Genomic DNA, 23,210 nt, shown 5'->3' with positions numbered 1-23,210 from the left:
ATGTGGAGAACTAACATACAAACTGGCTAATTATTGTCTGAAATGTAAATTACTCGACACAAATTATTTGTTTATAGACTTAAGTACGACAACACTCGTGCTCATGTGCTGTTGCTTAATTGAACATCCATTCTTCTTCCACGCAGATTACGCACGAGAGACCACCTCCTCTGCTCCGGTGTGCACAGCGTTGCTCTCATCCCAGTGGCCCCCAGGAGCCCGACACGATCTTTGATGAAATCAGTGTAACACAACCAGCTGTTCATATGTCATCTCGAATTTAGCCGACATCTGACATGTATGCTCATGTATCATCTCTTACTCGGGCACATCTGGTCACTTCGCAGCGCATCCGAGCAGCAGGGTGAAGGACAGCCGCTGCGCTCCCTCCGCCCTCAATCACCCTGCGCTATTGGCCAGCGCGCACCGGCTTCATTATTCCATTCTCACGGATGCGCGAGACACTCACTCAGCGCGCGGATGAGAGAGATTCACGCAGAACGCCGGGTTTATCGCTACGGGAGGGACCTGTTACTGAAGCCGCGGGAACGCACGGCACATGAATGAGAGCGACACATGCAAGCGGCTCCCCGGTTTAGTTGGGGACACAGGAGAGAAGCGCAGTGATGATGGGACGCTTTGGGAAGAAGGGACGATACTCCTGCTTTGGCTTCCTCGCGGTCCTGGCTCTCCTGCTGCCCTATGCGATGGCTAGAGGTAAGATAACTTAACTGTTTACGTAAGCCTAACGATATACCCCAACCCCTCCTCCCACATTCAGCCGTTTTGGAGAGTTCGTGGACTCTGAATCTTCGCTGTATAAATAAATACATATGCACTGAGCGATGCTCGATGACACTATATACGGTTTTTCCAATGCAAGGAACGACTTTTCCAGTATCATGGGGCTTTGTGGTGAATCATGTGTAGAAAACGCTAATTCGCGTAAAACTATCTACACGCATGTAAAAGTAATGGCAATCCCATCACTGTGCCAAACGCTCGAATAGGCAGAAGCGACTGTAGCGAGTGCCAATGCACAACAACATTTGCGCGCGACATAGCCTATTTTGTAAATGTCGGCAAAAACATGAAATACTATCAGCATTCTCCATTGGAAACCTTGTCATCAATTCGGTTTGCATGAAGCTTTTGTTTATTGGAGTGAGAATATCAAGCGTGCGTGCCATGAGTTGCGCAGCGCAACAGGCACAATTAAGGCGGCTTTCCATCAGATTGTGCACGCTTTTTCTTCAGCCGACGTGCTCTTGATTGAAAATCACATTTTAATTTAGGGTACACGTTATCTATTTATTATTGCTCAAATTACAAGCAGCTTCATCAAGTACTTGTGAATTGTGAACGTATTTACGCAATATTTAAATGTACTTTTGCTTAGATTATAGATTTGGAAGTAAAATGTCACTTTGCGCTTAAAGCATTTGTATTTATTTATTTAGTGATGTTATTATTTTGGTGTCATGTGTTGCTTTGGTGGTAAGCTATTTCGTGTGAATAACAGTGTGGTTCAAGGGAATTTTACTCATCAGGTGATATTTTAACTCTATTGGTTGACAGTACATTTTAAGTTATGAAGAAGATTTGAGTTGTTGAGGTGGGTAGGCATATTAGCATCACACACACACACACACGCACACGCACACGCACACACACACACACACACACACACACACACACACACACACACACACACACACTTCTTATCTTCTATCTTATGTTAAGAGTCATTGATGCTTAAAAAAGAGGTGGACAGGGAACATATACTCTGAATACAATAACCATTATTAAGATGTTCAACCAAGATAGATTAATTGGATGTTTATAAACAAGTGTACAGTTAGAATTTTGATAATTGCTAGTGTGTTTTTTTCTTTTCTTTTTTTGCCCTTCCATCTATTTCCTGGTCCTATTACGTGTGGTGTCTGAAATGTTAAACATTTAAAAAGAAACCCGACGCTGTGGAGTGGACATTTTGAGGTTGATGGTCTTGTTATCAGTCAGGAGGTGCTGTTATTACCTGAGGCACCCCTAAGGGCCACTTCTGAGATCTGCTTTGTGTATCTGTTCATAGAGGCTGGCTAAGAGATTGTCTTAGCTGTTTTCTCTCGGGGGTTTATTTCTGTGAAATGGTGATTTTAGTTCATCATCCATTAATATGCTGATTTTGGTGATTTATTAAGATAATGGTCACTTAAAATGTTTAATCTTAAAGTTAAGTCTTCAATTATGAATCTGGATCAGATTTTGTAAATTGATTGATGTAGAATGCTCTTTCTCACTGTGCAATAAAAAGTCCTCTGATGCTTACTGCTGTGCAACATCTGTCCTCCTGATTCTGTCATCCCTTATGATAAACTATTTGCAAGTCTATTAGCAAATAAGCCCTCGGGATTTGATCCTCCTTCTTTCCTTAAACTATGGAAATCAGCTCAAACCGGTCTAACATTCATAATTAATGAGTTCTCCTCACCAGCATTAAGAAGGTATTCCTCTCTGATATATCGCTTTGTTGGTTCATTGGGAGAATTCATTAATATGCAAATTAAACCGTGTCATTAAAATATCCAATCATCTGTCATGTTCACTTACACCTCCTCCAGCGCTGACATCATCTATTGTTTCACATCAGAAATGCTGTGCACCTGTCAGAAGGAAGTTGTTATTGAAAACCATAAACAAACCCAAACTATTACAGGGTTTGCCACATTGCCTGTGGTCAGAGCATTAAATGTCATTTTCCTTTAATGTATTGCAGTTTTTTTTTCATAAAGTTGATGTGAGACACAGAACGGAAATGTAGCCCTGGGCAGCAGTAGATGGAGATGTAACTGTGCCCGATTCAGTGATAGAGGCGCACATGATAATGAGTTCGAGTAGCTCGAACTCCAGAGAGGTTCTCCAGAGGCATGAGTTACAAATAAAGGCAGCAAGTTCCATCTGAACATTAGCATTAGCTGTGTTTAATTTATCATTCAGTATCGTTAGACTGACTCTCACCGTTCCCACAGTAATCACTTTTTGACATCTATGCACATATGAAGGAGAACCGTGATGTGAATCTGCAACAAGGGACAGGACTCCGTTTTTCTGTATGCGTCAATATGACATAAGTATATTCATCAATATAATATTAGGCTACTCACAAGATGTCTGTTAACATTGATTCATTGCAGTGTCCACAAGTATCTCGTACTGTAACCACAAGGCATACATTTCCCAGAATGCATCAGTGATTTCCCCACAGAAATGTTTGGAGCCTTTTCATGTTGTGAGAACTTGTCATGAACCTGGTTGGTGGATAGTATTTATGAGAGTGAGAGAGATGCAGGCATTCTCATCCTCAGGGACCAGGAGCAGATCTGGATCAGAAGATGCTTGGTAGGATGATGGAATCCCCTTGTCATCTGTCATAGCTGTAACATGGACTGCAAGCCCTTGTATTTTTCAGTAAAGGCTAAGAAGCTTTTTTTGGCTGTGCGGTTTTTATGCATATGTGTGAACAGGTGTTTAAGTGTAATTTCCCTCAGAGGTTTGTGATTTGCTGTATAATCCGTATGTGCTGCATTCACCGCTAAAACCCAACAAAGGTCACGTTTAATCTTTCAAGCACTCATAAATTTGTCAAAAGGAGGGAGGATCTTTGTAACCGCATGCATTTTCAATAACAAGAGGGCAGCGGGGGTAGATCCTGGGGGAGGTTGAGTTTGGAGATTTTTGTGTTCTCTTGCATCATTTTCTTATGAGTGCTTGAGGTTGGAATTATATGTTGTATTTTTGGTGATGCTTATCCCACACTCTATATGTCAGACAATGCAGGTGTATCTAAATGCGGGTCCTTAAGCCAAAAGTTTTGGGTACATACAGGACAGGGTCCAAATTTAACTTTTAATCAGTGCCAAATTTGATGTTGGCTTTTAACTGCAACATGGTTTATCAAATTGGAAGGTTGGTCTGCATTGACAAAAGTGATTCAAATCAAACACTACATAGAAAACCTAACTTACTGCTACATCTTGTGTTTCTGACAGCTTTTACTTCAGATGAACATTTTCCATCTGATGTTTATCTCGCATGCCTCAAGTTTATTTCTCCATGTGGTGACACATATGGGGAATATTCCTCACATTAAGCCACTAAAATGGAAATATGAGGAGCAAAATAACATTGTTTTTAGGTCCATTGCAGTTTCACTGTTATACAGAGCTGACTCATCTAGAGTGACACATTGACCTGTGCTGCTTGTTGGTAGTATTGAAGGAAAAATGGCTAAATAATTCCATTATTTATGGACAAAAACAGGCCCTGGATACATACCAATAACATGATTTCCCTCTTGGGTTGTAGGAGGTTGATGGGCTAAAATAGCAAATTCACTGTGAAAGCATAATACACAGCCATCTCAAAAACATTACATTGCCTTGCTGTTTCATTTAGCCATATGGATATTTGTAGAAAATATTGCCACTCAGTTCTCCTGGCACGTGCCCACACTACAGTTCCTTCCCTGAGTGGCCTTGTTTTCCATTTCTCCATCTTCATTTGTGTCTCCTCAGAGTGCTTTTGGGAGAGTGCTGAATTTAAGAGATTGCTGTCCTTCCTCCACTGACCCTTGGTTTCACCACAAAGACACTGAACTCTCTTTCAGGAAAAGGGAGGAAAGAAAAGAAAAGAAAAGACTGTAGATATGTACAATATGGATAGGCAGTAAATTAGAGGAAAGACGTTTTCAGAGGTCACTTTTTATTATTATTTCTACACCCCCCCCCCCCCCCCCCTAAATAATATGCTATATCCTGATTATAAACTTAGAATTATGGTCAGAGACAGAAAAAAAATGCAAACATGATGTAGTTGTTTTCTGCTACATCTGAGAATGTTTTAATATACAAACAGCGAAAGAAAATGACATTCTAATTTCTTTGACTTTAAATGGAGTATTGGAACATATATTTCCACTTACTTTTAATTAAATTATACATTTTAAATGCTTCTGACTTTTCTATTGACATTTGACTGCTTATTATGATAATTGGATTAAAGTTAATACATATAATTACCATGCATATAGTTAGAAAAAATATTTCTAACTATCCCTGATATATAGTATTTAAAAAATAAATAATAATAATACATTTAACTAAAATATTTTGTTTATATATGTAGCCCCATTGACCTGTTTGCCTTTAAAAAAAATCAGAATCTTGCTGATTCGTATTTTTACAGTTGGCAATGTAATAATGACAAATTAACAAGCACTCAGACAAATGCACAAGCACGTGCACACACACACACACACACACACACACACACACACACACACACACACACACACACACACACACACACACACACACACACACAGTAATGATTGTTTGATGGATAACATGAATCAACCTCTATGCAGTAATCACACAAATGTAAACTAGTTTAATGTATTCTCCCCTCATTACCCCGTCATGACAGATGTCTGCTATCGGACATTGTATTTGAAAAATGATCCGACAAGTCTCTTTGATGTAAATCGATACCGCTCCCAAATATGAATATTTCATGTTTTAATAATCAATTGCAACATTGACAAAGATGTAAGAGGTTGTCTGTAATAAAATATAATGCAATTTAATCTCAGAGGTTGCAATGGCTGCACTGTCATTGAGCAGTGTTCTGATTGGCCCGTGGGCAGTATTGATCATTGTGAGACTTGAGCAAGCAAAACTAGCTAGAAAGAACGTTGAACAAGGTTGTCCTTTTTTATCCCATGCATGAATCTTATGCATCCTCTTTGAAATGTGAAACTGTGGTGTGACATTGCTGAAAGTACTGTGTAAAGAATACATGCGTTCATTTTTTTTTCAGTTGTAAATATTGTAGCTTGAACTTGGAGTATATACATTACTTTAATGCTCTAGAATTGGCCTTCATGATGGACAAGACCAGTTTAGACCAGAATTAATTTCCATGCCGGTCCAGCATGGTTTATAAATCTGATTAGCCACTTTTTATTCTGGTTAATTGCAGGTTATACACTTTTTATGCTGGTTAAATGCAGGTTTATGCTGGTTGAACATTTTGTATGCTGCCTAAATGCAGGTTTAGTTGGGGGTTGGTTTGTTTTGGCTGTTAGATTCTGCTTTATGTTGGTTTAAAATGGTTAGATGCTGGTTAGATGTTGGGTTATGCATGCTTGTTTTACCAGTCAGAAGCACTGGTAAGATTAATTCCCTCAAACATTTATCATCCTCATGTTAACCATTAAAACACCTCTAAAAATATATGTTTCTGCTCATAAGATTCTACAAGATGTATTTTTGTGATGCAAGGTTTGTACTGAGCAGAGAATTTGCCCACTGTTTTTGAGAGAAAGCCTCCAGGTACTGTAAGTTCTTTGGTTTTTCCCAGTGTGCTCTGCAAGTTTGAGCTCTCAGCCGCGCTGGCTCAATGATGCTGAGGTCCAGCTTTGCTGCTCAGGACAACTAAGGCACTCAAACACAACTATCATAAAACGAGGCAACAGATGTCTTGTGGGATATGAAAATATTTAGCAGATTCTGCCAGTCAAATGTTAACATATGAGCACAGCTATACCATCATGATCTCATATTCTCACATACTGTACACTTGAATAACATTAAAACTATTGCTTGCTTTAAATAATGAGTGTGTCACTATATAATATGGTTCTATCTTCTTTCTCATTTCATACACATGTTCTTGAGGTCACTCATAGGATGTGCTCTGTGTTCCGTGAACAGTGTAGAGAGCAGCACGTTCTTATGTGCATATATTTTTCATTTTTCATACACACACACACACACACACACACACACACACACACACACACACACACACACACACACACACACACACACACACACACACACACACACACACACACACAAACACACACACACACAGAGGCCGTGTACAGTTAAAGGCTCGCTGCGTCTGCATGTTGATGCATGGTCAGCAGTGTCGGTGAAAAAATCTGCTGGTGCTTCACGCTTCTGTGGCTCACTGCTTGTAAAAGAGCCAGAGAGCTGCACAAACCAGGTGTTTTGTGAAAAACACTCACACTCACAATGCAGAGCCAGCTAGAAACAGACACTTTCTTTTCTCATACACAGGTTTTTCTTCTCAATGAAAAGTAGTTAATTTTCTTTACAGCCTTTTTAACTTCAGTGTAGGTTTAAAGTATAGTCTGCATTCAATTTCAGATTGCCTCCCACTGTGGCATTGCAAATGTTTCTCAGAAGCACATTGTCTTCTCAAACTCATTTGAGAAAAGAGAAAATTGCTCTTTGCGCACAACATTTTTTTTCTCCTGTAGACGTTTGTTTGGAATTATATTTTCAGCAGGTTATCAAGAAATATCCTCTTTTTTATGTTTTTCAGTCTAATTGAATGAGTTGATTGGGTAGGCAGGGCACAAACTAGCTAACGTGGGATGTATCTTAAAGGGTTAGTTAACCCAAAATTGAAAATTATGTAATTAATGACTCACCCTCATGTTGTTCCAAATCTGTAAGACCTCCGTTCGTCTTCGGAACACAGTTTAAGATATTTTAGATTAAGTCCGAGAGCTTTCTGTCCCTCCATTGAAAATGTATGTATGGTATACTGTCCATGTCCAGAAAGGTAATAAAAACATCATCAAAATAGTCCATGTGACATCAGAGGGTCAGATAGAATTTGTTGAAGCATCGAAAATACATTTTGGTCCAAAAATAACAAGTAACAACTCTGCAGTGATGCTGCTGACGTACAATGCTGCTGACATGTTTTCTTTTGCGCCCAAAGATAACACGTCAGCAGCCAGAATGGACCAAAATGTATTTTCGATGAATATCAATGTTGTGATATCATTAGAATTTTTTTTGCATTAAAATTTTAATTGATTTGTAATAACTAAATTGGTAAATAAATGTACACAATGTTTGTAAAATTTATGTATCTTTGACTTGACTGATGTGTCACTACTATCTTAGTAGCTGCTTGCATTATCTTTTAGCTTATGCTAAAACATTAATTGTCTTGTTCTGTCAAGTTAAGACAACTGTATAAAGTTTTTTGTATTTTTATGACTTTGGAGCTAGAGGAATTTACTGTAAAATTACACTGGATAGCTGTACACATGCATTTGTTGTTGATGCAAAGCAATCCACACTTTTTGCTGAATTTTGTACCTGCTCACCAAACTCACATAACCCCAGAACAGACATTTGAAGGGAACCATAGGAAAGAAACAGAAACCATGCTCCTTATAAGTAGTCAGATACCATCAGAATGATTTTGAAACTGATATTGATATTTCAAGGTAAAAATCTTGCATACAGTTGCTTTATGTGTCCCTGTGCAGTCACATTTTGAGCATGTCATCCCACAGGTGGTTTTAGTATAAATGCATATGCTTCTGTGCCTCACTTGCTTCTGTGTCTTTCTTAATGCATTTTTTTAGGCATGTATGCTGCCTCAGATGCATTTTTGTGCCATCCCTCCTCCTCCAACAAAAGAGTAAAACTATCTATGAGCCTCTCTAGGTTCTGAGACCACTGAGCTGTAGTACTTTAAACAGTCAGCACAACTTCCTCTAAATGCCCCAAACCTAAAGTGTATGACCTGTTGGAGAGAAAACCCAAGCGGATAAAAAATAAATTCTTCATGGTCACACATAGTCGCGCTAAATGGCTGCAGTATGATAATCTGACTTTAACAAATGAAAATGACGACCCTGAGACTGGGCGGCTCGCTGTGGCCAATGCACCCGAGGTCAGTGCAGTCTTTTATTTTCCAATTAGCGAAAGAGAGGTGAGTCGCAGCCTGCCGGGGTCTATCTCATCGAGAAAATGTGCGGTCTCCAGCTATAGCTGTTCCTTCCGCTCCCTCATATAACTCTATTCCGTTCTGCGATTTACATGCAAATGAGAGCAAATTACTATTCATTCAGAAGTGAAATTGGGAATGTGCATGCTAATGCTAAGAGACCACCATCATAATCTTTGTTCCCTGTATCACCTGACTGCACACGCATTGACGGCATGAGAGTTTTTTTTTGGCAATGCAAGGAAATTGAAAACCTTTAAAGGCCAATTTTTAACTCACAAAAATGCATAGCAACAGAAATGATACAAATCAAATGTACATGATGACATTGGAAGAGGAAAAAGCTACCACTTGACTCACTAATCATTACCCGCAATTCTTCATCTCTCTCTCTCCCTTTCTGCAACATCAGATAATGCAGCTTGAGAATGACACAAGTGATTGCAATCTTACCATCCATGAAACAACATGAATGCTGCCTAGTCATGCTTTATATGTATAGTAAGTGTGCTATTCGTGTGCTTCAGATCTGCTTGTTCTTGTATCTGTAAGTGCTCCAAGGAATTTGCCAATGATTATTGTTTTGAGTGCATTTCTATAGCATTGTTTCAACAGTGCAAGGTCAAAGGTCATGCCCCATAAACCAATTAGCCTTCAGAAAGCTCTGGAGCCACTGTGGATCCATACTTGGATGTATATTATCAAGACAGACAAGGGAAGGAAAAAACTTATATATATATAAGTTTTTATATTTAATTTTTTTTTAAATATAAAGTAACAAAGAAACCTTTACGACATAAAATGTATAAATATAATTTATCAACATTTTAATGTTCATTGAGAACTATTTCTGTCACCATTAATAATAATAGTATTAATAAAAATAATAATAATAATAACCTCTCTCTCTCTATGCCAGACGTCTGCTCTGTGAGTGTTGTACCCAGGCTACCTGGCTGTATCACCGCAGTGCTCATCATCCATATTTTATAAGAGTTTTTACAACTGAGTGATGAGGTTGCCTTCCATGTCAAATAGCCATTGGTAGTAGCTCACTCTGTTCTGCGTAGCTGTCAGATTGGTAAGAGGTCTAAGTCTGTGTGCACACAAGAGGGAGAGGGGGTTTCATCAGTAGCACACTTCAAAGGAAACTGAATGCAGGAAGAGATGTTCCTGTTTAGTTTCCACTTTAAATTTCTAAACAGCATACCTGCATCACCTGAGGCCACTCTGACCTTGGATGGCCTATTAAAGTTTGAAATGTGTTTGTAACCTGTCATGCTCACAATCTGTCTGTTTGCGGACAGAGATTGTAGTTGTTTGAACCTTTCATGATCATGGTTGCTTCAATGCATATATATGAAAAAAAAAATTCTTGCAATGAAAAAAAACCTGATAGTTTTCAAGGTGAGATCTTGTATGACAGTGTATGACAGTGACTAAAGATTGGCATTTTTTTAAAATTAATTAATATTTAAGGACACACTCATTGACAAAAATATATATTGATATAACCTCTAGTAAAAGTCGCCAGATGAATTAATTAGAGTTCATCTTTATGGAGATCAAAATAAAAAAAATAAATAAAACCGTAATCAAAACAGTAATTTTTTTTAAATTATTTTTTAAAAAAGTGCTGGGAAGGTGAGCTTGTAATAAACAGTATAATATGGGCTTCAGTTTACGCCTGCATACCATTGACAAAATATATTGATGTTTCATTTTAAATTTGAATGTGCATTTTAAATTAGGCCTCTTTCAGGCATTAAAGAATCTTTTGAGTGGCTCATAATATTATTAGACGTATTCAATGGCCAGTGCATACTAGTGTATTGATATAACATATGTACAGAAAGAGTTACTAAACGAATCAATGAATGAATCTGAATTAAACTTTTTTGGTGAACAAAATAAAAAAAAAATGGTATTTCAAATCCCCATCTGTTAAGACTCTTCTGGATATGTATCAAATATCAAACATGTTTGATGTTCTGAACTGATCTGAAAAAAAAGCATTGTTTTCATTTTTCACGCATCTCCTAGCAACAAGGTACATGTACAGTTTGTTGTGTTCTGAACATTATAAGAAACAAAGACCAGTTCTGTTTTGAGATCAATTTCCAAATCTAATTCTTATTCTTATTCACTTATTCATATTGATGTTATCAACATCTTTAAGCTGTATTGCTCTTGTAACTTTCAGAATGACCTTTTAGATGTTTTGAGAATCTCCACAAAACATGTAATTGTATCTGTAAGGTCTTGCAGTGCATATGCTCTTCTCTGTGTCATCCCTGTCTCGCTCTTCTCGCTCTTTATTTTTCCCCCCTCTCAGACACTTCACCCAAAACAACCACAGTGATTTTGAATTTTATAAAAGAAAAGCAAGAGACCCAAAAATGAAGAGAAAGAGAAAAAGGGTTGGAGCAAGTGAGAGTGAGTTGAAAGTAATAGACTGGAAGAATCGATTGCGGGGAGCTACAGCAGAAGACATTAGACAAGGAATCTCACCCGCACTCTTCCCCCTGACTTCTATTTGTTGTTTTCTTCTAGTTTGAAGACCTCTCTCTTTTCTGTCTTCCTCTCTTTTCCCTTCTCTCTTTCACACTTCCTTCCTTCGTTTCCTAAAGTCGGTTTGCATCAGGGACCAATTAAACGCTGCCGTACATCTCTCAGCTCTGAGCCTCTGTTGCACACTTCCTGTCCAGACTGAATCTATAATCGGGCTATAATTTGACTGTGTGGACTCCAGTCTAATCTAGTCCCCCAATAAGCATCTTCACCAGCGCCCATTAATTCAGAAGAACCTAATGATGCTCCTCACAGTCATACGATTTACTGAACACAATGAGTGCTACTGATTGTTTATTCCACCAGCAAACCATAAGATGCATCCCTTGGTCATGACAAAAAGCAATCGATTGTATCAATTAAAAGGTTATTTATAGAGATGTTCCAAGGAATGTGTGGACATGATTTAGGTAGAGATCTGACTAGAGATGGAAAACCTAGATGCTACATTAGCAAATGTTGCTAATTACCATATTTTGTCAGAGCATCTGCCATATTGAGCAAAACTTGTTATAAACACATGGTAGAGAATTTACACATTTCATTTTAAATAACTGTGTGTACTAATATATTTAATTATATTAGTGCTGTAAATCAATTAAAAAAATAATCACACACATTTTTTTTTATTAATCGCAATTAATCTCACCTATCTTTGAAGTTTTTAAATATAGGCCTACTTTTATAATGCAACAATTTCACATGAAATCTTCTAATTAATTCAATTAAATTAATAAAAGTTTCTGCGCTCGTTTGAATGGCGCTTGTCACTGAGGCGAAGTGGAATGTGCGTCCGGATGTGGATGTGGATGTTCTGCATCTAAATAAACAATTTTATTTTTGGTGTTTTTCGTTTATTGTGAGACAACGGTGGAGAGCAGACAAGGAAGCAAAGTGTGAGAGAGAAAGGATGGTGGGATCAGTAAAGGTCCATGACTGGGGATTCGAACTCGGGACACCCATAACACAACAGCATTATATGTTTGCGCACTTTTTTCTACTAGGCTACTGGCACTGACAAGTAAATGCAATTCTCTTCAAAAAAAGTGAGTGGGGCGGCCAACTCTAGCTCCACCCCTGCATTAAATATTTTAAGGCTGTTAAAATGGAAAAATTAATCGATTGTGTTAATTTTGACAACTCCAATTTATATAAAATATATATGACCCGTATGTAGCATTTGTATGTATTCCATTTGTATGATTTTAGCAGCTTAGTGTTTATGAGTCTTGGTTGTAAATGCAATGATAGCTGATTTGATCTCAGGTAGTGGGGGGGAGCCATAAATTAAGCTGAATTTGGAGATGAATTCCTTGTACTGTAATGGTTTTCAACAAGGTCTTCAACCTTAGATTGCTCTATTGGGACGTTCCTTGCAATTAGTGTACTGTAAGTCAGTTTAGATAAAGCGCATTTACTAAATGACAAGTTGTGAGGGAGTATTCGTTATGTAACAGAAACCCATATTTCGCTGCATCTTCTGGAGCGTCAGTTGCAAAATGCCTTTGGTGAGTAATGTTTTGGAAATTGACTTGACATACATGATCCAAGTCGGCATAGATGAGTTTTGACAATGCTGTAGCAGCCTGTCTTTTAACCTTCCCATAAAACTCATAACTTTATCTGTTTGTGCACCTCTTTATCTATTCCCAGGGGTTCTGCTGCATTTCACTCCATCATATGGCATTTTTAGAGAGAGAGTTGCTTGTAAGAATGTCTGTGTGAAAACAGACACACGTATACACTGATATGAATACACAAATCCACCCACACATGTGCCTTTTCCATCCCTCTCCTCATTTGATCACTGCAGATTTTAAATTGGTGTCACTCTGCTCCTGCGCTCTCGGCTCGATTTAAGGAGAGAATGATGGGTATGCAAGTAGAGTGTGTGTCTGTATATGTGCGTGCCCTATCCGCCTGCTCTTCTTCGCCTCTCTTAATTCCACATTACGTTAATGGCGTCTTTTTCTTGCTCAGTAGTGCAGGGCAATCCTGGGAAGAGAGGAGGCCAGCTAATGAAAAGGTAATGACATGCCGTCCACTGTCATAATGGCCAATTATCTCGCTCTCAGATTCCGGCAACACATAGAGTGCCGAGTTCCCACTGTCTGTTTCACCCTGTAGATACTTTAATGAGCACTTAACGTCCCTCTTTTTCTCATTTTGCTCATCATACAAGTGTTTTGGTCTAAAATTGTCATAGCTAGATCTTTGGAGTGGTGTGTGTATGAGTGTGTGAGTACCTGTGTGAATGAGTATCTGCTTTAGAACTTACGAGTGGTGGAGGAGGCACACAGATTGCACTTAAGATAAGGTACCATGTGTTTAATTTGAACATAAAATGGGTTAGAGCTCTGTCTGAAATTATTAATCAGCCAGTGATTGTCAATCAGGGATTGGTTTATTACGATGTTCTCTGTAATACTTGATTATGACTGGTTAATTGCGGCATCCTAAGATTCATGTCACCCATGGCAACAATGTATTATATCTTTATATATCATATTATTTGTCCAGGTAACTGAAACCGGTACCTTGAAACCATGGAATTGCTCTCTCATTTTGCAGCTGGTGCCATCTTGGTATTTTTTTATTTAATATTTTAATGCTTGTTTTATTTAAATACATGTATTTACTTTAAATGTATTGAAAAAAATAATGTAATATTATAATATTAATATTATTAAAAAATAATATTATATATATATATATATATATATACAGTATATAAATTATATAAATTATATAAATAAAATAGTGTAGTATTTTATTAAATAAAATATATATTGTTTTTCTATTTTACACTTCCTATTGAGCCTTCGAGAAATAGAATCTATGTTGGCAAAAGTCATAATATATATTGTATTATATTATACTATATTATATTATTATATTAGTGTTTGTCTTATTTTGTCTTGTTTGTGTATTATATAGTGTTTGTTTGGCTGATTGATTTGTATATTTGTATGCTTTAAGATAATATACAGGTAAATTATAATTAATTTCTACTCAAATGTTTTGCATCTATAAAGATGACGTTTGTCATTAGTTGTCTCATAATTTTTCGGCATGATGGGTTGAACTGACTTGATTGTTAGTACCTGCAACATGACTTATTTCTTCACCAACAAGATATATTATGCTTTGGAACAAGTTGGAGTAAAACTAAAAGTTGTCCCAAATAAAATAAAAAAAGAAAGAAAATACTTAAGAAAAGAGTAAAAATACTTTGTTACTGTCTCCCATTGAGAGCTACACAAAGGCCAGTAATAGGTTATCATGCAGATATACACACAAGTAAATATTAGCATTTTCCTGAACACACCGCAGTTACGCCGCCGCCAGGATTGTGTATAGCTGCTCATAAATTTAGATTCTGAGAAGTGAAAAACAAAGAGCAGATAGAGATTGCTGCTCTCAATCACACTGTGTGCGTCTCCTTAAATGTATATGTATGTGTGTGTGAGAGTTAAGGAGAATGAATGTTTACACACGGCCCTGCTGGTAAACTGCTGTTTTTATGGCATTTTGCTCTCAGTGCAGGCACAGTCAAACCTAGCCCTCCAGCTGCTGCTCTGTTATTACACTGCGGCGGCTGCCGTCACATCTTCGTAGACCCCAGCACACAGCTGAGAATTCAGCTTAACCACATCAGGCCATTAAAACACACCTATAACTGACTAATAGTGGCCATTACAAGTATCCTTTGGATGGGTAAAATAATAGCATCTATAAATCAGCGCTTACTGCGACATTCCATGCCTGTGGCGAACAATCTAGGGAAAAAAGCAAAGAGAAAGAGAAAAGAATAATTATCACTGGCCTCTGTAAATATCAATCACTTGCAATTTTTATTTGATTACTTTACACATCATACTGCCTCCAGGCCTAATAATAATTAATCCGCTTGATTACAAAGTGGTGCACATAGTGTCTGTGATTCCCTTGAATGGCAGAAATGTCACATATGATTCCATCCAGAACATGCAGAGTCTGAGATCTCTCCAGTTTTAAATGAAGCTTCCTCAGCTGCAGAGAAGTCAATACTGCCCATAGCTCGTCTCATTCCGCATCACGCCGATGCAATTTACAGAGTCAATTTAAATGTCAGAGGCACAAAGCATGGCCAAAACCACTTCGGTAATGTCATTAGAATCGAGTGAGCTGCCGCAGTGCATCTCTGTAGTTTGGAAGGTGAGGGACATGACCCCGCTCCAGGTGTTTGCTACTGTAAGGCTGCAATGCTTAGTTTCCCTATGGCCGGCATTTTTTATTATTTTTTTTAGCCTGAGGTCAGGAAGTTGTCTGAGAAAAGTTTCCTAGGTAAAAGTTAGATTGGCCTGGATGGCCTCTGACATAATGTGGAACTGTAAGGTGAACATGTTCCTGTAATTGCTTGTTGAGGAATGCCAGCAACTCTGGACTGACAGCAACAGTGCCAAACCAAGATAGTTTGGTTGTATCATTAGTGGCAGGGTTGTCGTCATGGCATTTAAATTAAAACTGACCACAAAACACAGGAAGTAGTAGTGTCTATCTGTATGTCAGTGTATCTATCTATTGTTTGTTGTTCTATCTCGTTTTACCCTTAGATCATTCTATCTGTCGTCCTCTCTATAGTTCTATCTACAGTTCTATATATTGGACTGTCATACGTCTGTCAGTTATTTCTATATAAAAATCTACTGTATCTGTAGCTCCATCTATCATTGTAATTATTGTGCTAGTTCTCTTTATCATTCTTTTATTCTATCTGGCATATAAACGTCAAGGTTTTTTATTATTTGTATTTTTTTTTATTAGATTTGACAACTTTGATTTACCATTCAACAGTTTTATACAAATTTCTTTGAATTTCGATTAATTTAAATTCCAATTTTACATATATATTCAGAGTAAAGTTCTGCATCTTAATTCAAATTTGGGAATTGATTTGGGTTGTGAAAGTCACAGTCAGTTAAATTCTGAATGGACTATTTTCATCCTAGTCCTCGTGAATTTAATGGCTTGTTTCCACCGAGCGGTACGGGTCATTATAGTACAGTACGGTATGGTCAGGATGTACACCTTGATTCGACTTGTGTTTCCACCATCAATAGTACCCTTACTCAATAGGCATGGTGTATGCCAGCAAGAAGGTGTGACATCTTCTGTGTGTGAACATATACAATTTATAAAATTCACATTTTTTGTGTGTTTGCACACTCGAATGTAAACAAGCCCGACATACATGACCAGCATGGCGGAACAAGTGAAGGAGATGCTTCATTCCATTTTAGCACATGCAAGTGACGATTCTCTGTCAACCAATCATCATCCTGCAGTGATTCTAGCTCCACCCTTTAGGTACAGCACTACTGTGCTAGGTACCCCAATGGAAGGTTCCCAAAAAAGTGGATCTGTACTGCTCAGTAGAAAGTGACAAACCTCATTACAAGAATGTGGGAATTGAATCTGCAAAAAGTCTACATTAGAAGTTTTCTGCAACTATCTCTGTTTTTCCCTCCACCCTTCCTCACCCTCTACTGGTAGCTCTGCATTAGCCTCTCGATAGTGTTTCTGGAATTAGTTCTGGGAGCTGGGGAAGTGCCATAGCTCCCCAGGTTTCTGTGGTATTTTGCCCTAAATACTCAGCTCGTACGCTCAGAGATGGAGCCCTCGTATGTTGAAGAGACCTTTGATCTTCCGGGGTCTCTCCCTAGGTAGATTGCTTGCCATGTCAGACCTCTTGAAATTTTAGAGGGGGGTATTATAAGAAGGAAGCCAAATATGAGATGGGACCTGAATGCTTTCCAGTTTAAGTCTTTGCTCAAACTTACTCAATCCCTGTCCTCTCAGTTCCTCATTGTATACTAGGCCAAGGCTAACTAGAGTGCTCAGTAGTTGATTTAAAGAGATAGGTTCCTCTTCCTGTCATTCCAATTCAAATTCCACTTTAATTTCCTGTGTAGTCAGTTGAGTACAGATTCACACTTATGAATTGAAAAAGAGCCTCTTGCTGTTAAAATGACATTGAGCAATAACAAACTTTAGTTTCCTGTGACTACTCTTGTCCCCACTGATCATCCATCACAGTATTCACCATTCACTTGCCTTTATCCTAAATGAACCTCTTTTGTTCGGTAAGGAGTTTTCAACTCTTAAATTGTTCAGAGTTGTAGTATCCAACACAGACCTATTTAAATGTAATGGGGAAAGAGTCTGTTAGCTGTTCCTCACGATAAACACTGATGGAACAGTAATTAGTTAAGGTCCGATTAAAGCCTGATTAGTGCCGTAGGGGTGGTGAGCAGCTCTTGTGTTGGGGGCTTTAAGGTCTTTGGGTGAGGCCTTTGGTAATTGATGCTGTCTTTGTAGTGTAATACTTTAATCTGTGTCAGCTTGTTTCTTGCTCTCATCAGGGTGTGTTTTAGCCTGTTAGCACTCACAGATCTCACAGACCGCCGACTCTGCCACTGAAATGGATCTCACAAGCTGTGCATCATTCATATTTCTTACATGTCAGAGTGGTTATATACACAGCCACTGGGTGAGGAACATGCCACAGCAACAGGACCATTATGTTATTGGTTTGAAGCCTTTAGCTGACTGGCTTAGCATTATAAATATTTAAAGAGAAAAAGAAGCAGAAAATGTAATTAATGTAGAAGTCTCAAATCCCATTTGATTTTTGGTCCGTAGGTTATCCTTAACAAAGCCAAGAAGGTACAGGGCTCTGACTTGCTTGAAAATTGACTTTGTTGACTTTGACTATGTTCACCTTTGATAAACCTGGACAAGCCACATGAGGTTTGTTCCTACATTTTTATTTTCTAGACCTTTAACCAAAGGTTAGTTTAACACCATGTTGTACCTCAGGCAGTAGTTCTCAAAAGCTTGCCTCAAGCATCTTGGGAGGAACTTGAAGTACTTAGGAGGGTTTTTAGTTATTATACTATGTTTTCCATCTCCAAATGCACCTTTCCTTTCCATTTTCTTTTTTTTTTATTGATTGGAATATCCTTCTCTAGATGATGCAGTGTTTTGGGGGAGAGTTTACTAGCATATCAATTTCATACAGTACAGCTTGTTAGACATTTCAGCTAAAATACAGCTAAACCTCTTGAAAATAGCAATTGATGGCTAGGTATGAGGTTACAGTTTGTCATCTGTAACACGTATCAGTCATTGTTTTCTAACACCTGTAAATAGTCTGGGAAAAATATATAAATATATAAAATAAAAATAAAGAAAATAAAACGTAAATAGAATGTTTATGAATTTGTTCCCAAAAACAAATGAGAACCAGAGTGTAACAAAGGAAATGTTCTGTATTTGCATGCAGCAGCATGGCAGTCCTAGCTTACAGTGACAACCACTCCACCCTTCAAGTAAGCTTGGTTGACTTCCACTACACCAATCCCACATTTCCATTCCCTAATCTCATGAAGAGTCTTTATTTGTGGCAATTCTCCTTGCTCGCTGTTTGGTTTTTGGAAGCAAATTGATGAACATGCTGTTTGATGGCTCAGTTTTGTAACCTTTTAGAGCGGTCTAAGAATAAATGTCCTAATAAACACTGTGATGGCTCACTGCATGTTTTACCTTGAAATTCAGACAGCCCTGCAGCATAGAAAGGTCAGCATCCTTCCATGTGGTGCTAATTACCAAGCTCATTGGCAGGCAGGGGTCTCTGTCTCTCTGAACTCCTCAAGTTCAGGGGATCCGACTGTGATGCTGTATGTTGGGTTTACTATGTTGTCTTTGTTCATGGCTTGTTTGAACATAGCAAGTGAATGTGCCCTAACAGGGAAACGTGCTATATTCAATTATTAGCCATTTCATAGCTTCTACCAGACTTGCACTGCTCCCTTTCTCCAAAACGATGCCTTCCAAAGACTTGTCAGTAATTTTCAGGTTAACTCTTTTTATGGGAAGGTTCACTTACGGTTAACCTACAAAATAGCCATTATTTAACATTAACTTTAAGTAATTTTAAGGTTATAACACAACAAAAATAAATAATAATAATAAATAAATAAATGCAATGTTTTGGGAATGTTTGTTTAATGTAAAATAATAATTTAAAAAAATCTTTAAATATTTTCCTAATTTTGGTGTACAGTATGTGTACAGGAACCAATTCCTAATATTCTGCATTTATTGGTTTCCTACAGGACTGCTTGTCTGTAGCTTATGTGCTATTTGCTAAGTATTATTTATTGAAAGAAAACCGTATATACTTTTTAGGTATGTTTTGATGTATGGCAGCTGGTTTGAGCTGGTTTAAGCTGGTTTAAGCTGTTGTTTAGTTGGTCATGAGCTGGTTTAAGCTGGTTTCTTGCTGGTCCTGAGCAAGAGCAAACCAGGACCAGCATTTGACAAGCTTAAACCAGCTCAAACCAGCTGCTATGCTTCAAAACAAACCTAACCAGCATACTGTTTTTTTTTTCAATAGGGTAAACTTGAAGTAAGTTGTATGTTGTAATTATACTGAATTTTTCTGTTTATTTTTTATTTTAAAACTCACACACTTGAAAGTGTGTGTGTTACACTGCTGATAGATAATCATTAATGCTGCATCACTCTTTCTCCATCGAACACACTGTGTCGTTCTTGTGGTCAATCCCTGAACCACCATATTGATTTTCATCAGCTGTTTGGCCCTCCAGTGTCAGGTGCGGAGCTAAGATGTTGTTATTTTTATGTGGAGATTGATGATCTTTCATCATACACAAGCTTCTATTTATTTTGCTACTCTAATCTGTCTATTTGGCTCATACAGACACGGTCCTGGCTACAGAATATGGAATAGATTGTGTTTTTTTGTTTTATTTTTCTTATCGATTCCCTTCTCTGCTCCCCCTCATTACAGGTCCACTCATATGTGCCAAGATTGGTATGAATTGTAATGAATCTGGCCTGACGTTTCACTGCCCATTAGTGCAGACATGGGGGAAGGCTTATCTTACTGTCCACGTAGCCTCTGGTTGGAGGAGACTGGAGTAATGGTAAACTATGAAAACATTTATGCTTTTTGTATAAGTTGGCTCTCATTTGTATTTAAAGGAGCATTGCGTAGGTTCTGAAATTTCTAACCGTTACTGACACTAGTGGCCGTTAGAGGAACTGCAGCCAGTCTCATGCTCGTTCTCAGTGCGCACGCTCTTTTTTTTTTTTTACGAGGAGTGTCCGTGGGTGTCTGAATTGTGCTGGAGGCTGGTCGCTTCTTTCCATCCGCAGAGTCCATTTGAAAACACTATTGCCGCTGCTTACTATAATGGTTGGCGTGCCGTACGGTTGTAAGCCCAAGTAGACGAGAACGCGCATGACGTCACATTTTGTGAATTTTCGCGCCAATTCGGGCCCGACTCCTCCACACACAATTGAGCCTACAGGCTGATGGAGGCAACCGTGGTGGACAGTCGAGGTGTCATTCTTTTTTTTACATCATGGTTGGCTCATACATACACAAATGAAAACTCTATCTCAAAGATTTTTTTAAGTAAAAATCTCCACATAGCTCCTTTAATTATTATTATTATTTTTTTATTTCTTGGGCATGAGCTTATCTAAAGACCATTTCTGAGCTAAGACTGGAGGAAGATGAGGAGGAGGGATAGGAAAACAACATAACATGCAAGCGTTGGTTGGAGGTTATGAAGGTCAAAGCCAAAATGTCAGTGCATGATCTACTCTTAGTGTTTATGGCACATGTCTCCTGAGGATGTCCCACCACGTGCCTTCCCAGACCTCCACCCTCAGCACACCCACCAGCTCTTTCTTCTCGCATCATCATCCTTCCATTTTGCTTTTTTGACTTTCTTTTGGATAAGGAACAAGAATCGCCTGAAGGCCTTCGTCTCTTTCTGACTTTCACTTCCTTGGTTCTGTACCTCTCCATTCGTCTGTCTCTCTCTCTCGTGCACATGTGTTTTTTTCTTGTTTCCCTGCAGGTTTCTCTTCCTCTCCTTCATTCTTCTCCGCCTGCACATGGGCCAGACAGCAGCTTTGTTTATTTCTTTTACCCACGTCCACCACCCAGCAGCCATTTCTGTCTGTTTTGAAGTCACCAGGATCAGAGAAGGTAGGATGAAATGAAGAAAGTGAGGAAAGAAGGTAGACATATAGAAAGAAAGACAGGAGGGAAGGGATAATAATTATATTTTTTCCAGAAAATCTATCCATCCATCCTTCTGATGGTGTATGTGTGTGTTTGTCCATATGAGTGTATATGGGACAGAATATGCTGGAAGCCAAGAATTAGTGTGTAATATCAAGCATTTTATCTGACACCCAAAGGAAATTAAACACTGAGACTCATCTGGCTCACAAGCTTGATTTATATATATATTTTTTCTGCTTTCGTTTTAGTCTGCCAAATCTGTGAATACTCATTTAAATTTTTGTTCATTAATATTCTGCATCTACGCATGCTCTTCTGACATTTTAAATGGTGCTGGTAGAAAAAAAAAATATCAATTATGTTTTCCATCATGAAGCCAAAGAGTCTGAAAAGAAGAAAAGGAAAATGTTTTTTTTTGTTGTACAGTGTAGAATTTCCACTGTATGAAGTAGAATCGCAAAAAAAAAAAAATATTTCCAAACTTCCCACATCTGCCGTTGTTTAAATATTGACAGCTCCGTAGGGCCACAGTGTTTACAGTTTGTGGGAAAGTCAGCCTACAAATGACTTACTCGCAGCTGTCTCTGTATAAAAAGCCATAAAAAGTGTTTTAACACTGAAAAAGTGGCACACATCATCTTAAAATATTCCCTGATCTTACTGAACCAAGTTTGTTAGGACTCAGGAGATCATGAAAATCTGAAAATTTTTAGGTTTATCTTAAGATGGAAACTCTGCACTTTTTGTTACATACATAACTCCACTGCTAAATTTTAGACTGATGCTCAGCAACTTTATTCTCTACTTTATGTTTAGTTCAGATGCCACTGAAATTCTCTGTCTGTGCAGTTTTTACTCAGCCAATCACTGTCTGCTGGATGCATTTCAGGTTATAATGACAAGAAGCTGAGCAATCGAAAACAATTATTGAAGGAAGTGCTGCCGGTGGCTAAAACTGATGCTGCTATATAGCATCATCTGTTCCGTAACTGAGCGATCTAACTGCATTAGAGAAACTGCAGATTACCACAATCAGGGTCGTGATTATAGCAGAATGGCCATGATGTTTATGTGGTGATTGTGATCGGGGTGCATGATGGTTTACCAAGGAATTGGACATAGATTTTATGCAATCAAACCATGTCAAAGCAACAATTGCGAGAGATATTAACCCCCCCCCCCCCCCCCCCCACACACACACACATACACTCTGTGTGTCAGTGTTGCTCAATGTATGCCAGTGAAGGCCAGTTCCTGCCATCTCAGACTGACTGGATGTCAGCCTGAAGGCTTTTCAGTGTGAATAGTCTGTTTATATATATATATATATATACGTGTGTGTGTGTCTGTGTGTGTATGTGAATTTATTTCTGTGATGGCAAAGGTGAATTTTGAATAAAAATGATAGCTGTAAATAGTATAGGTGCACTGGTAAAGGCGGTAATTCAAGTTTGTATTGCATTGTGGTATGCAAATAATTTATTAAAGTATTTTACATATGGGTAAAGGGGTAAATTAATTGTGGTATTTCCCTCATGTTTTATAATTAATTACACCAAATTAATGTATTTAATTGACAGCCCTAATTCAATTAGAAAATGCAAAATGGAATTTTCACTAGTTCTCTCACATTAGACACCACTGTAAAAAAGTCAGTTCCCATTATTCTCTGTGACACTTTCTTTAAAAG

The 23,210-nt window shown here is 38.2% G+C and overlaps 1 protein-coding gene across 1 annotated transcript in view; it reads left to right on the top strand.

Moving 5' to 3' along the window:
* Positions 1-219: 219 nt before the first annotated feature.
* LOC132117096 (netrin receptor UNC5D-like) overlaps positions 220-23,210 on the top strand; it is a 222,486-nt gene continuing 199,495 nt past the window's right edge. Inside the window, exon 1 of the mRNA XM_059526155.1 lies at positions 220-717. Coding sequence (XP_059382138.1) covers positions 627-717 — 91 coding nt within the window. The 5' untranslated portion in view covers positions 220-626. The remainder of the gene's footprint in view (positions 718-23,210) is intronic.

Source organism: Carassius carassius, chromosome 36 (genome assembly GCF_963082965.1).
Source record: "Carassius carassius chromosome 36, fCarCar2.1, whole genome shotgun sequence".
NCBI classification, from domain to species: Eukaryota; Metazoa; Chordata; class Actinopteri; order Cypriniformes; family Cyprinidae; genus Carassius; species Carassius carassius.
Note: the sequence above shows the minus strand (reverse complement) of the source record. Positions and strands in the feature narration are given on the sequence as shown.